Genomic DNA, 15,833 nt, shown 5'->3' with positions numbered 1-15,833 from the left:
ATTTTCTTTATCCACTCATCTATCAATGGACATTTAGCTTGATTCCATGTCGTGGCTATTGTGAATAGTCCTGCTGTGAACATAGGGGTGCATATATCTTTCTGAATTATAGTTTTGTCCATATATATGCCCAGGAGTGGCACTGCTGGATCATATGGTAATTCTATTTTTAGTTTTTTGAGGAAACTTCATACTGTTTTCCATAGTGGCTTCATCAACTTAGATTCCCACCAACAATGTAGGAGGGTTCCCTTTTCTCTACACCCTCTCCAGCATTACTTATTTATAGACATTTTTTTAACGTCTTTATTGGAGTATAATTGCTTTACAATGGTGTGATAGTTTCTGCTTTATAAAAAAGTGAATCAGTTATACGTATACATATGTCCCCCTATCTCTTCCCTATTGCATCTTCCTCCCTCCCACCCTCCCTATCCCACCCCTCTAGGTGGTCACAAAGCACCGAGCTGATCTCCCTGTGCTATGTGGCTGCTTCCCACTAGCTATCTATTTTAGGTTTGGTAGTGTATATATGTCCATGCCACTCTCTCACTTTATCCCAGCTTACCCTTCCCCCTCCCTGTATCCTCAAGTCCATTCTCTAGTAGGTCTGTGTCTTTATTCCCATCTTGCCCCTAGGTTCTTCAGAACTTTTCTTTTTTTTTTTTTTAATTCTATATATGTGTGTTAGCATATGGTATTTGTTTTTCTCTTTCTGACTTACTTCACTCTGTATGACAGACTCTAGGTCCATCCACCTCAATACAAATAACTCAATTTCGTTTATTTTTATGGCTGAGTAATATTCCATTGTATATATGTGCTACATCTTCTTTGTCCATTCATCTGTTGATGGACACTTAGGTAGGTTCCATGTCCTGGCTATTATAAATAGAGCTGCAATGAACATTTTGGTACATGACTCTTTTTGAATTATGGTTTTCTCAGGGTATATGTGCAGTAGTGGGATTGCTGGGTCGTATGGTAGTTCTATTTTTAGTTTTTAAGGAACCTCCATACTGTTCTCCATAGTGGCTGTATCAGTTTACATTCCCACCCAAGGAATACTTCCCAAGTGCAAGAGGGTTCCCTTTTCTCCACACCCTCTCCAGCATTTATTGTTTGTAGATTTTTTGATGATGGCCATTCTGACTGGTGTGAGATGATATCTCATTGTAGTTTTGATTTGCATTTCTCTAATGAATAACGATGTTGAGAATTCTTTCATGTGTTTGCTGGCAATCTGTATATCTTCTTTGGAGAAATGTCTATTTAGGTATTCTGCCCATTTTTGGATTGGGTTGTTTGTTTTTTTGATATTGAGCTGCATGAGCAGCTTGCAAATTTTGGAGATTAATCCTTTGTCAGTTGCTTCAGTTGCAAATACTTTCTCCCATTCGGAGGGTTTCGTTTCATCTTGTTTATGGTTTCCTTTGCTGTGCAAAAGCTTTTAATTTTCATTAGGTCCCATTTGTTTATTTTTATTTTTATTTGCATTTCTCTAGGAGGTGGGTCAAAAAGGATCTTGCTGTGATTTATGTCATAGAGTGTTCTGCCTATGTTTTCCTCTAAGAGTTTGATAGTGTCTGGCCTTACATTTAGGTCTTTAATCCATTTTAAGTTTATTTTTGTGTATGGTGTTAGGGAGTGTTGTAATTTCATTCTTTTACATGTAGCTGTCCAGTTTTCCCAGCACCACTTATTGAAGAGGCTGTCTTTTCCCCATTGTATATTCTTGCCTCCTTTATCAAAGATAAAGTGGCCATATGTGCATGGGTTTATCTCTGGGCTTTCTATCCTTTTCTGTTGATCTATATTTCTGTTTTTGTGTCAGTACCATACTGTTTTGATTACTGTAGCTTTGTAGTATACTCTGAAGTCAGGGAGCCTGATTCTTCCAGCTCCGATTTTCTTTCTCAAGATTGCTTTGGCTATTTGGGGTCTTTTGTGCTTCCATACAAATTGTGAAATTTTTAGCTGTGGTTCTGTGAAAAATGCCAGTGGTAGTTTGATAGGGATTACATTGAATCTGTTGATTGCTTTGGGTAGTAGAGTCATTTTCACAATGTTGATTCTTCCAATCCAAGAACATGGTATATCTCTCCATCTACTTGTATCATCTTTAATTTCTTTCATCAGTGTCTTATAATTTTCTGCATACAGGTGTTTTGTCTCCTTAGGTAGGTTTATTCCTAGGTATTTTATTCTTTTTGTTGCAGTGGTAAATGGGAGTGTTTTCTTAATTTCATTTTCAGATGTTTCATCATTAGTGTATAGGAATGTAAGAGATTTCTGTGCATTAATTTTGTATCCTGCTACTTACCAAATTCACTGATTAGCTCTAGTAGTTTTCTGGTAGCATCTTTAGGATTCTCTATGTATAGTATCATGTCATCCGCAAACAGTGACAGCTTTACTTCTTCTTTTCCAATCTGGATTCCTTTTATTTCTTTCTCTTCTCTGATTGCTTTGCCAGAACTTCCAAAACTATGTTGAACAATAGTTGTGAGAGTGGGCAAACTTGTCTTGTTCCTGATCTTAGTGGAAATGGTTTCAGTTTTTCACCATTGAGGATGATGTTGGCTGTGGGTTTGTCATATATGGCCTTCATTATGTTCAGGAAAATTCCCTCTATTCCTACTTTCTGGAGGGTTTTTTATCATAAATGGGTGCTGAATTTTGTCAAAAGCTTTTTCTGCATATATTGAGATGACCATTTGGTTTTTCTCCTTGAATTGTTAATATTGTGTATCACATTGATTGATTTGCATATATTGAAGAATCCTTGCATTCCTGGAATAAACCCCACTTGATCATGGTGTATGATCCTTTACATGTGCTGTTGGATTCTGTTTGCTAGTATTTTGTTGGGGATTTTTGCATCTATGTTCATCAATGATATTGGCCTGTAGTTTTCTTTCTTTGTGACATCTTTGTCTGGTTTTGGTATCAGGGTGATGGTGGCCTCGTAGAATGAGTTTGGGAGCATTCCTCCCTCTGCTATATTTTGGAAGAGTTTGAGAAGGATAGGTGTTAGCTCTTCTCTAAATGCTTGATAGAATTCGCCTGTGAAGCCATCTGGTCCTGGGCTTTTGATTGTTGGAATATTTTTAATCACAGTTTAAATTTCAGTGCTTGTGATTAGTCTGTTCATATTTTCTATTTCTTCCTGGTTCAGTCTCGGAACGTTTTGCATTTCTAAGAATTTGTCCATTTCTTCCAGGTTGTCCATTTTATTGGCATAGAGTTGCTTGTAGTAATCTCTCATGATCCTTTGTATTTCTACAGTGTCAGTTGTTATTTCTCCTTTTTCATTTCTAATTCTGTTGATTTGAGTCTTCTCCCTTTTTTTCTTGATGAGTCTGGCTAATGGTTTATCAATTTTATCTTCTCGAAGAACCAGCTTTTAGTTTTATTGATTTTTGCTATCATTTCCTTCATTTCATTTTCATTTATTTCTGATCCGATCTTTATGATTTTTTTCCTTCTGCTAACTTTGGGGGTTTTTGTTCTTCTTTCTCTAATTGCTTTAGGTGTAAGATTAGGTTGTTTATTTGAGATGTTTCTTTTTTCTTAAGGTAGGATTGTATTGCTATAAACTTCCCTCCTAGAACTCCTTTTGCTGCATCCCATAGATTTTGGGTCATCGTGTTTTCATTGTCATTTTTTTCTAGTTATTTTTTTATTTCCTCTTTGACTTCTTCGGTGACCTCTTGGTTATTAAGTAGTGTATTGTTTAGCCTCCATGTGTTTGTATTTCTTACGGATTTTTTCCTGTAATTGATATCTAGTCTCATAGAATTGTGGTTGGAAAAGACACTTGATACAATTTCAATTTTCTTAAATTTACCAAGGCTTGATTTGTGACCCAAGATTTGATCTATCCTGGAGACTGTTCCATAAGCAGTTGAGAAGTATGTGTATTCTGTTGTTTTAGGCTGGAATGTCCTATAAATATCAATTAAGTCCATCTTGTTTAAAATGTCATTTAAAGCTTGTGTTTCCTTATTTATTTTCATTTGGATGATGTGTCCATTGGTGAAAGTGGGGTGTTAAAGTCCCCTATTGTGATTGTGTTACTGTCAATTTCCTCTTTTATGGCTGTTAGTATTTGCCTTATGTATTGAGATGCTCCAATGTTGGGTGCATAAATATTTACAATTGTTATATCTCCTTCTTGGATTGATCCCTTGATCATTATGTAATGTCCTTCTTTGTCTCTTGTAATAAATAGTCTTTGTTTTAAAGTCTATTTTGTCTGATATGAGAATTGCTACTCCAGCTTTCTTTTGATTTCCATTTGCATGGAATATCTCTTTCCATCCCCTCACTTTCAGTCTGTATGTGTCCCTAGGTCTGAAGTGGGTCTCTTGTAGACAGTGTATATACGGGTGTTGTTTTTGTATCCATTCTCCCAGTCTATGTCTTTTGGTTGGAGCATTTAATCCATTTACCTTTAAGGTAATTATCGATATGTATGTTCCTATTACCATTTTCTTAATTGTTTGAGTTTGTTATTGTAGGTCTTTTCTTTCTCTTGTGTTTCCTGACTAGAGAAGTTCCTTTAGCATTTCTTGTAAAGCTGGTGGTGGTATTAAATTCTCTTAGCTTTTGCTTGTCTGTAAAGGTTTTAACTTCTCCGTCAAATCTGAATGAGATCCTTGCTGGGTAGAGTAATCTTGGTTGTAGGTTTTTCTCCTTCATCACTTTAAATATGTCCTTCCACTCCCTTCTGGCTTGCAGAGTTTCTGCTGAAAGATCAGCTGTTAACCTTATGGGGATTCCCTTGTGTGTTATTTGTTGTTTTTCCCTTGCTGCTTTTAATATGTTTTCTTTGTACTTAATTTTTGATAGTTTGATTACTATGTGTCTTGGTGTATTTCTCCTTGGATTTATCCTGTATGGGACTCTCTGTGCTTCCTGGACTTGATTAACTATTTCCTTTCCCATATTAGGGAAGTTTTCAACTATAATCTCTTCAAATATTTTCTCAGTCCCTTTCTTTTTCTCTTCTTCTTCTGGAACCCCTATAATTTGAATGTTGGTGTGTTTAATGTTGTCCCAGACGTCTCTGGGACTGTCCTCAATTCTCTTCATTCTTTTTTCTTTATTCTGCTTTGCAGTAGTTATTTCCACTATTTTATCTTCCAGGTCACTTATCCATTCTTCTTCCTCAATTATTCTGTGATTGATTCCTTCTAGAGAATTTTAAATTTCATTTATCGTGTTGTTCATCCCTGTTTGTTTGCTCTTTAGTTCTTCTAGTTCCTTGTTAAATGTTTCTTATATTTTCTCCATTCTATTTCCAAGATTTTGGATCATTTTTACCACCTTTATTCTGAATTATTTTTCAGGTAGACTGCCTATTTCTTCTTCATTTGTTACGTCTGTTGGGTTTTTACCTTTCTCCTTCATCTGCTGTGTGTTTCTCTCTCTTCCCATTTTGCTTAACTTACTGTGTTTGGGGTGTCCTTTTCGCAGGCTGCAGGTTTGTAGTTCCCATTGTTTTTGTTGTCTGTGCCCAGTGGCTAAGGTTGGTTCAGTAGGTTTTGGAGGCTTCCTAGTGGAGGGGACTGGTGCCTGTGTTCTGGTGGATAAGGCTGGATCTTGTCTTTCTGGTGGGCAGGTCCACATCTGGTGGTGTGTTTTGGGGTGTCTGTGGCCTTATTATGATTTTAGGCAGCCTCTGTGCTAATGGATGGGGTTGTGTTGCTGTCTTGCTAGTTGTTTGTCATGGGGTGTCCAGCACTGTAGATTGCTGGCCGTTGAGTGGAGCTGGGTCTTGGCGTTAAGATGGAGATCTCTGGGAGATTTTTGCCGTTTGATATTACGTGAAGCTGGGAGGTCTCTTGTGGACCAGTGTCCTGAACTTGGCTCTTCCACCTCAGTGGCACAGCCCTGACGCCTGGCTAGGGCACCAAGAGCCTTTCATCCACATGGCTCAGAATAAAAGGGAGAAAAAAAAGAAAGAAGAAGATAATATAAAATAAATAAAATTAAGTAAAATAAAATAAAATTAGTAAAATAAAAAATAATTTTAAAAAACTTTTTAAGTAATAAAAAAAAAGAAAGAAAGAAGAGAGTAACCAAACCAAAAAACAAATCCACCAATGATAACAAGTGCTAAAAACTATACACAAAAAAAGGACAGACATAACCCTAGAACAAATGGTAAAAGCAAAGCTATACATACAAAATCACACACAGAAGCATACACATACACACTCACAAAAAGAGAAAAAGGGGAAAATATATATATACATTCTTGCTCCCAAAGTCCACCTCCTCAATTTGGGATGATTCATTGTGTATTCAGGTATTCCACAGATACAGGGTACATCAAGTTGATTGTGGAGCTTTAATCCGCTGCTCCTGAGGCTGCTGGGAGAGATTTCCCTTTCTCTTCTTTGTTCGCACAGGTCTGGGGGTTCAGCTTTGGATTTGGACTCATCTCTGCGTGTAGGTCGCCTGAGGGCATCTGTTCTTCGTCCAGACAGGACGGGGTTAAAGGAGTCGCTGATTCGGGGGCTCTGGCTCACTCAGGCCAGGGGGAAGGGAGGGGCACGGAGTGCGGGGCGGCCTGCGGCGGCAGAGGCCAGCGTGACATTGCACCAGCCTGAGGCGTGCTGTGCGTTCTCCCGGGGAAGTTGTCCCTGGATCCCAGGAACCTGGCAGTGGCGGGCTACACAGGCTCCCAGGAGGGGAGCTGTGGATAGTGACCTGTGCTTGCACATAAGCTTCTTGGTGGCGGCAGCAGCAGCCTTAGCGTCTCATGCCCGTCTCTGGGGTCTGCACCGTTAGCCGCGGCTCGCGCCCGTTTCTGGAGCTCCTTTAAGCAACGCTCTGAATCCCCTCTCCTCGCGCACCAGGAAACAATAAAGCAAGAAAAAGTCTCTTGCCTCTTCAGCAGGTCCAGACTCTTCCCCGGACTCCCTCCCGGCTAGCTGTGGCGCACTAGCCCCCTTCAGGCTGTGTTCACACCGCCAACCCCAGTCATCTCCCTGCGCTCTGACCGAAGCCCGAGCCTCAGCTCCCAGCCCCGCCCGCCCCGGCGGGTGAGCAGACAAGGCTCTCGGGCTGGTGAGTGCCGGTCGGCACCGATCCTCTGTGCGGGAATCTCTCCGCTTTGCCCTCCGCACCCCTGTTGCTGCGCTCTCCTCCGCGGCTCCGAAGCTTCCCTCCCGCTACCCGCAGTCTCCGCCTGCAAAGGGGCTTCTAGTGTGTGGAAACCTTTCCTCCTTCACAGCTCCCTCCCACTGGTGCAGGTCCCGTCCCTATTCTTTTGCCTCTGTTTTTTCTTTTTTCTTTTGCCCTACCCAGGTACGTGGGGAGTTTCTTGCCTTTTGGGAGGTCTGAGGTCTTCTGCCAGCGTTCAGCAGGTGTTCTGTAGGAGCTGTTCCACATGTAGATGTATTTCTGATATATCTGTGGAGAGGAAGGTGATCTCCACGTCTTACTCTTCCACCATCTTGAAGGTCCTCTCTATTTGTAGACTTTCTGATCGGTGGCAGGTGGTACCTCATTGTAGTTTTGATTTGCGTTTCTCTAATTAGTGATGTTGAACAGCTTTTCATGTGCCTACTGGCCATCTGTATGTTTCTTTGGAGAAATGTCCTTTTAGGTCTTCTGCCCATTTTTTGATTGGGTTGTTTGGGTTTTTTTGTTGTTATTGAGTTGTATGAGTTGTTTGTATATTTTGGAAATTAAGTCCTTGTCAGTCGCATTGTTTGCAAATATTTTCTCCCATTCTGTAGGTTGTCTTTTCATTTTGTTTATGGTTTCTTTTGCTGTGCAAAAGCTTGTAAGTTTGATTAGGTCCCATTTGTTTATTGAAATGATTATTTTTAATAAAGTAAGAGAAATAAACAGCTCACCAAAAACATTATCATTTTTTTCTAGAATAGCAATTTTATTAGTGGCAGTCCAGGGAAAGTCACCATCCCTGATATCAGTATCTTCCTCATTCTTTCTTAATTTTCTAAAAGCTCTTCAAAATGTGCCACATTCCTTTTAGTTCAATTTGGCTCTAATATGACCACAAGATGTAATCTGACCACAAGCAAGGATAAGAAATAGTTCCAGCTTAGGTGCCAGTTCAGATTAATTGGTAGTGATTACATGGAACACTGTATTTAGAAGGATTCTGAGGCTATATCCAGGCTGAGCAAAAAAAAAAAAAAACTGTAATGATTAACTAAGAAAATCTATTTTGAGATTGGCAGTGGTAGTGGAGGTGGGTAGCTCTTGAGCTAGTTATTTGATCTAGGAAAATGCATTATTCAGCTAAGTGGATGCAAAATCACTTGGGTGGATAAATCTTTGGATGGACTGTAATGCAGCTAATAGGCATATCCACACAGCATGACCTAAGAGCGATTTTGAGTTCTGTAATTTGCATGCAGAATCTCAATAATTTGAAACAGCCAATATTTATGGCCAAGATGTCAAAATCACTCAATAAATAGCATTAACTTTCATACTGTATAACATCATGGTATTTAAAATAATACATTTTATATACTGTGTGTTCTCAAAGGCTTTTAACATAAGAGCATTAGCATATGCTTATAATAAAATCTGATATAATAAAAGATTATGTCAAGAAAGATTGTTTTATGGCATTCACTGAAAAATCAAGATAATCACCAGTAGATGTACTCATTGAGCCTACTATAACACACATTTACTTAAGTTTGAGTTCTACCTCCATGTAAAACTATTTCCTCCCTCCTTTGCATACTATCAGTACTTACATGCCTGACCTTTCTTTGATAGATAAGAAGTGTCCTGAGAATGAGTCCTATTTCTCTGTCAGATGTGTAAATCAGTGGTTCTCAAATTGTGACCCACAGACCAGCAGCATCGGCATTACCTGGAACTTTTCAGAAATGCGGTCTGTTAGATGTGCAGCATCACCCCAGACCTACTGGATCGGAAACTCTAGGAGTGGGCCCAGTAATCTGGGTTTGAACAAGCCCTCCAGGTGACTCTGGGCTCAAGTTTGAGAGGCCCTGCTGTGAGTTGTTCCTTTCTAGAATGGGGAAAGGAAGGAGGGAAAGAAATTGGGCAAGTGCCCCAGGGAGAAGTGGGCCTCGTACGGCAACCAAGTTGGCAAGCAATGTAAACATCCATAGGACACAGCACGGACTTTCTTTGTTTCTTTCTTCTTTTATATCCCATGTACCAACCCTCTACTTCCTCAGAAAATGTTCGAAGTGCTCTCAGGAATCTCCATCAATTCCCATCTCCACCCCACCCCACTACCAGTCTGCTTAGAGTCCCTTCTTTTGGGGTAGTAGCAGGGTGGGACAAGGAGGATGGTGCTTATTCATTCCCTCGTGTCATAATGAAGCAACATTATGTTTCAAAAAAGGGTTGGCATCAAGAACCCCAGCTAGGGGCTTCCCTGGTGGCACAGCAGTTGAGAGTCCGCCAGCCCATGCAGGGGACACGGGTTCGTGCCCCGGTCCAGGAGGATCCCACACGCCGCGGAGCGGCTGGGCCCGTGAGCCATGGCCACTGAGCCTGCGCGTCTGGAGCCTGTGCTCCGCAACGGGAGAGGCCACAGCAGTGAGAGGCCCGCGTACCGCAAAAAAAAAAAAAAAAGAACCCCAGCTTAGTTAGTGCTTCAAAACCCAACAAACCCCACAGCTAGTAAATATATGTGAAGCACTTAAAGCAGCACCTGGTTCATGAGTGTTCGCTGTACCTAGGCGGTAATGGTGTTGCTGGTGATTACTGCAAGGGCCAGGTTTATCCACAGAGGGTGCCTGGGTTGGCATCTAGAAGCAGTTGTATTTGCACCCAGTGGGTAGTTGCTATGTTGAGAAGACTGCCAGCTGGAGATAGATCTTGATCTTGAAAGCTTCCACAGGCAAGTGAGGCTCCTTGAAGTCAACGCCCTAACTGTTCCTTAACTGTGAGGGAGGTCATCAGCTGAGCTGCCACTGGCCTGTCTGCACTTGCCACAGGATGGGGCTGGGATGAGCATTTGGGGCAGCAAGTGTGGGAAGAGGGGCTGAAGAACATCAAGCAAAGAGGCCTTTTAGGGCCTTTCCAGTAAGAATTTAGTGTTGGGAAGCCCCAAATGCAAGGGGTAGGGTGGGTGGTCACATGACAGAAGACTGCCTATTAGATGCTGGCCACGAATGTGGGAACCTCTGAGCAAGCATGAGGGTTCAGGTCAGAAAGGCAGAGGGTCCCCAAGACCCACAGGCAGATCAGATCAGTGTTAAGGAAGCCAACGACCAGAGTTAGACTTGGAAGGCTCAAGTGAGAATTCTCGGTTCCAACCCCTTTTTTTGGTCATAGAAATGCTGTTTTACAGCCTGCTGTAGCCAGCAGAGCACCCCTTGTCCATATTAGGAGGATGAGGGGAGAGGGGGCAGGAGGAGGGAGGGGGAGTGAAAGAGGGAAAGGAAAGGAGGAGGGAGTGGAGAGGGATGGGAGAAAAGGGAAGGGGAGGACAGAAGGGAAGGGGAGGAAGGAGGGAGCGAGGAAGGGGACAAGGGAGGAGAGGGAAATAATGCTTGCTGGGCCCAGTGTGTCTACTGATTTCCAAGCCCTGTCCTACATGTTTTGCACGTACTTTCTCACTTAGTTATCAGAACTATGAGATTCGGTCGTGGAAGAGTCTAGAGGAGGAGAGTCTTATGCCTAATGAACTTGCAATGAACGTTTTCTGCCTAGGCTCTAAGATCTAAGGTAACCAAATCAATTTAATCTACAATAATGAGGCAAGTCAAATGCAGATTGAGTCATTAGGGATGAGGGGAGCTATGGAAAGGGAAGGGAGACTTTCTGACTCCAGTAGAGGAATGCTGCTCCTCCAGATTCTGAAGCCCCTTAGCCTGGGTTCTCAAACTCATATGCCTATGGGGACCAGGAAGATGAATGCAATGTACTAAATGGGCCTGTTAGAAGGTGATAATAGGCAACAGATACTTGGCTTCAATGTCAGAAGGTTATAGGGCGTAGTGGGGATTATGGCAAAATGGAGCCCGCATACCACCTCTGAAGAGGCAGCACTACTCAGCTCTGGATTGTTACTGTCATGTGTCATGTGCAAGTAGCCTCAGTGTTACTGGACCTTCTAATTTTTCACCAGAAGCAGAGACCCCATGTTCAGGCAACATTCAGTGGCCCCACAAAATGCATCTGCAGGCAGTATCTGCCCTCAGATTTACTGGACCACAGTTGTGTATTTTCCTGAGTTGTGAGCAGAAGATTGATCTCTTCTCTGTGTCCCTTTCTCCTTCCAGGCCATTACATTTACGTGGACACCTCCTTTGCCAAGCAGGGGGAGAAAGCCGTGCTGCTGAGTTCTGATGTACAGACTGAGGAATGGAGCTGCCTTCGACTGGTCTACCAGATAGCCACATCTTCGGGGTCTCCATCAGAGCCCAGCCGGCTGAACCTCTATGTGAGATTTGATGATGAAAGCTTTGATCGCTTGCTTTGGTCAGCCAAGGAACCTTCGGACAGCTGGCTCATAGCCAGCTTGGACTTGCAAAACAGTTCCAAGAAATTCAAGGTAGGTAGAGTTTATGTGCAGGGCTTCTTATTTGGCATTATGCTATTCTAAGATCTTATGAAAACTTCTGCTATTGAAGTTAGTTATCTCCTGAGTTAGGATGTGACATCTTATGGGAGCTGCATCATAGAAAAATATCAGTAGCGTAAATTAGTATTTTGTTGATTCCTTAAAAGAGCTTCTTCCCAGATTTGTTTTGTGTGTATTTAAGTGGGATTTCTGTAAGACTCTAAAAGGGGCTCAAACCAACCTCTTCAATGGGAATTTATTTTCCAGTGGGCTTTAGGGAGCATTCTCATTTCTTACAATTTTTTTTCCTATAATTTTGTTTCATCCTCCTAAGTTATGTGTGGTATGTGTTTATGTTGTCTTCCTGATGGTTTGTTTGCTATAAATTTTGAACAAGACATTAACTGTAATAAAAAATGAAAATACATTGAAAGAGGAAAGATACTTAAAGGACATGCTCTGATTCCTTTTCAGAGATGGAAGTTGTTCCATCAGAAGTAATGGGAAAATAAGGTAGAGAAAGTAAGATAAAGTTGGTTGTGTATTGGAGCAGGGAAGGAAGATGTAATCTGAACTCGGCCATGAAGTGTGGTATTTAGTGAGAACATGTCATGGGGGACAAAGCGGAGCCTTCTAGAAAACGTTCTCCATTCCTAGTCCGCTTTTCAATTCCCTATGCCATATCTCTTCTTCCTCAACAAGCTTTGAAATACGGTATTCTTCTACATTCCCTGTCTACTTGTAGTCCCTCCCATCAGGCAGCAGGGTGGATTAAGGGACGGAGCATTGAAGGTCTGAGCTCCCTATTTCACAGCATCCTCCGGACAGTGTATCACACCCTAGGTCTACCAGCATAGCTGCAAAATATTGGACTAAAATCACATAAGGAGAAGCAAATATTTTCAGAAGCAGGGCCTACTGTGAACAGTGCTTGAAATCAGCCACATAAGTTGTTATGCTTCTCTCTGTTCTTTATGTAAAATTTTCAAATTTTCAGTAATATAGAAACTACAAGATGAGTTTTGAGCGTCTTCCATCTCATGCAGAAATCCCCCACCACTAGTCAAATGGTACTCCCTACCTCCTCCTGCAAGGGATTTTTTTTTTCCCCACTGAGGCCTCTGCCTTCAGTTCCTGGCTAGTCTCAGAATGGATTTCGCCAGGGACACAAGCTCTCCTGTCCATCTGCAGCCAACTGGTGCCACCACAAGCACCGGAGAAGGTGGTGACTGTGCTTACGATGGAAGACAGCTGACTCTGAGCTCTTATTGGACACCTTGATCACCTCAAAGTTCTGAGAATATGTGTATGAGCTTGTGTACACACACGCGCACACACACACACACACACACACACACACACACACACACACACACACACACACACACACACACACACACACACACACACCCCTTCTTTCAGTAAAGTCCATCATGAGATTGATATCCTATAGCAATGAGCCGAGACAAACAATCTCGTTTTGCCTTGAATCGCTGAACAGCTCCTGACAAGTAGCTGAAATACTAATAAAGGACACGTGGTGTTTTGAAGTCTCACTCCCTTCTCCCGCATGTGTTGTACAGATTTTAATAGAAGGTGTGCTAGGACATGGAAATACAGCCAGCATCGCACTCTTTGAAATCAAGATAACAACTGGCTACTGTATCGGTAAGTGGGTTTCCTTTTCATTGCATCCGAACATGCATCTTTTTCTAAAATCTCCTGTTGCCAGGGGAATTGAATCAATCTGAAAAGCAGGGCATTTTATAAACGACACCATGCAGTGCATTTTGAATTTTGCATCACTTGCGTGTTGTATGATGTTTCTCTGTCTTTAGCAGAGGAAGGCTCATTAGAGTTTGCCTCGATTGACTGGGTTGATGAAAGAAAAGTAGATGCAGCGACTGTAACCTGAGTTGCTGCCTTAAGCTCAACATATTCTAATAAACGTGACATCCAGTTTGCTGCATATTCAGCTTTTTGTAGCTTTTGCCAGAAAGCAGGCATCCTGTTACCTCTTTATTACCTCTTTCCTCACTTTCCTCCATTTCTCTTTTACACACCATTGCTCTGTCTTTATACTCACAGTTGTCACTTAGATTCCACTTGAGCAAGGTTGGTAGGTGCCTCTTCTGTGCCAGCTTCTGAGAGGGCATCAAAAGCAGACATACTCTATGTCCTGAGGTCACTCACCTTCCATTCGCCTCCTACTGAAGCCGTTTCTGTATATGACAAATTCTGCTGGAGAAGGACAAGCCGTGCTGTGGAGGTGTCGGGAGGAGGGGAGAAAATTGGACAGGACTGAATCCAGGAGATGCATTTGAGCCGTAGTTTCAAGAAGGAGTAGAATTTAGTCAGGTAGAGGAGCAGGGTAGGAAGGAAAGCACTCTTTCTGGGCAGACCCCATAGCGGGTGGACAGCACCGAGTGTGTCCAGGCAAAGGCGAGAGGCTGGGTAGTGTTTGAGGTGAGAATCAGCACTGTTAAGGGAGTCTGTTAAGGAAGAGTCTGGAGCCCAGCTGTGGAGCTTGGGTTCCGGGATTATGTGGTTGGGAGGCGTTAGAAGTCAGTCATCAGGGGAGGGGCCTGCAGCTGTGTTTTCAGATGATGACTGGCTGCCGCATGGAAAATGAGTTGGAAACAAAGAAAATAGGTCAGAGGTAGAAAAACCCTTAGGAAGTGATTGTGACCTTACAGAGGGGACATACGAGGGTCTAAAATTGGGGTTGGCAGTGGAATGGGATAAAGGTGGTAGATCTGAGGGATTTTTCAGCACTGACCATACTTGGAGGCTGAATGGCTGTGGAAAGGAAAGAGGCAAGAGAGTCAAGGGCAGTTCTGAAAGAAAACCGACCTAGATTGCGACCATTTTCTGAAGATTGTGACCATTTTCTGAGTTAAGACTGTATCTTCCTTGGAGCTCCTTAGTGGCGGCTGCGGGGATCTTAACACCCTACCGACTTGAGTCGTACCTACCTAGTGGAGCGCCACCTGCTGGCTTAGTCAATGCACTGCTGCCCTCAGCCTCTGTTTCATTACCGGCAAAATGGGGATAAAATATTTCCCTCGTAGGATTGTTGTGGGGACTAATAAGATCAGGAATGTGAAGGTTATTGTCACAGTGCTTGGCACTCAAAAATGTTCATTGCTTTTCTCCAAATCACTTGATGGCTTCTAGTTTGTTTAAAACACAAAAGGAGCGCTGATATTTCTTCTTGTTGAACTGTATGATCGTACTCTCACCTTACCTTCCTATCTGTGCACTCTTCTTGCTCCCCTTGTTTGTAAAATGAGGTTAATAATAGTACATACCTTGTAGGGTTGTTTTGAGGATTAGGTAATTTAATTTGTATAAAGTGCTCAGAATACTGCCTGGCACATTGAGGAATATTTTGCTTTTCCTTTACTCTGCGGCAGCCTTTGGCACCGACTCTTGGGCATGGGTTAGCGGATGCTGTAGTGGAAAAGTTGAAAATGAAAATCTTAAAAATGTTCAGTGCTTGTTAATACAAAAGCACACTGATAACTGTATCAGTCAGGACCCTGGCAGGGAAGTGGAAACAGAATACATTCAACCTGAGTAATTTGAGGAAAACTCACTAAAGGGACTACAAAGGTGTGGGTAGGTGAAGGAAGCCAGTCAAAGCTAGTGCAGTAATCCAGGACTAGTCAGAGTGATGACTCATGAGTCATCAATATCTTTAGGTCTGAAGGGGCAAGGGAGAAGGGGTTACCAGAACCTGGAGACAGTAGCTGTACGGTCCCTCAGTAGAGAGACACAGCCAACCCATGGCAACCTGGCAGAGAGGGAACTGGAGGAATAAACACCCCCAACCTTACTCTCCTCCTACCTTCCATTGGTTGAATCCAATGAGAAGCCAGAAGGCAGGGAAGTCCATACAAGGCCGTACACGTCAGCCTCTGGAGAATGGAGCCCCGTGGAAGAAAGGTGGGTGGGACTGGAGGGGCCAATAAGAGATGATCAGCACAATCACACTTCATATTTTTAATTGATAATTATGAGGGTCAATGAAAGAACTGGCTTGTGAGTTTCTTGTTCCCCGTAAAGGAGTCTGTTGACTGGGAACAATTTATCTGTGCAAACATGTCAGTGCTATTGAAAAGGGGAAAGAGAGTCTGTCTTCTCTTTTATCTCCACTCCGGAGCTGCAGAAGGACCCAGTGCCTAAGATATTCCTGTCCCGACTACGCTGACCTGGTTCTTGTTTATAAGCAAAGCAGATGATTTTAGCATCTAGGAAACATGCCCCTTAGCCCTTAGCTTAGCACCTT

General features: G+C 42.4%; 1 protein-coding gene across 3 annotated transcripts in view; it reads left to right on the top strand.

Moving 5' to 3' along the window:
* Positions 1 to 15,833, top strand: part of MAMDC2 (MAM domain containing 2) — a 163,563-nt gene that overhangs the window by 67,038 nt on the left and 80,692 nt on the right. For all 3 annotated transcript variants that reach the window (XM_082656560.1, XM_082656559.1, XM_082656561.1), the window contains exons 3-4: positions 11,262 to 11,533; positions 13,126 to 13,210. In XM_082656560.1, coding sequence (XP_082512686.1) covers positions 11,262 to 11,533; positions 13,126 to 13,210 — 357 coding nt within the window. The remainder of the gene's footprint in view (positions 1 to 11,261; positions 11,534 to 13,125; positions 13,211 to 15,833) is intronic.

The sequence above is a fragment of the Grampus griseus genome (genome assembly GCF_964374135.1).
Source record: "Grampus griseus genome assembly, chromosome: 6".
Classification (NCBI taxonomy): domain Eukaryota; kingdom Metazoa; phylum Chordata; class Mammalia; order Artiodactyla; family Delphinidae; genus Grampus; species Grampus griseus.
Note: the sequence above shows the minus strand (reverse complement) of the source record. Positions and strands in the feature narration are given on the sequence as shown.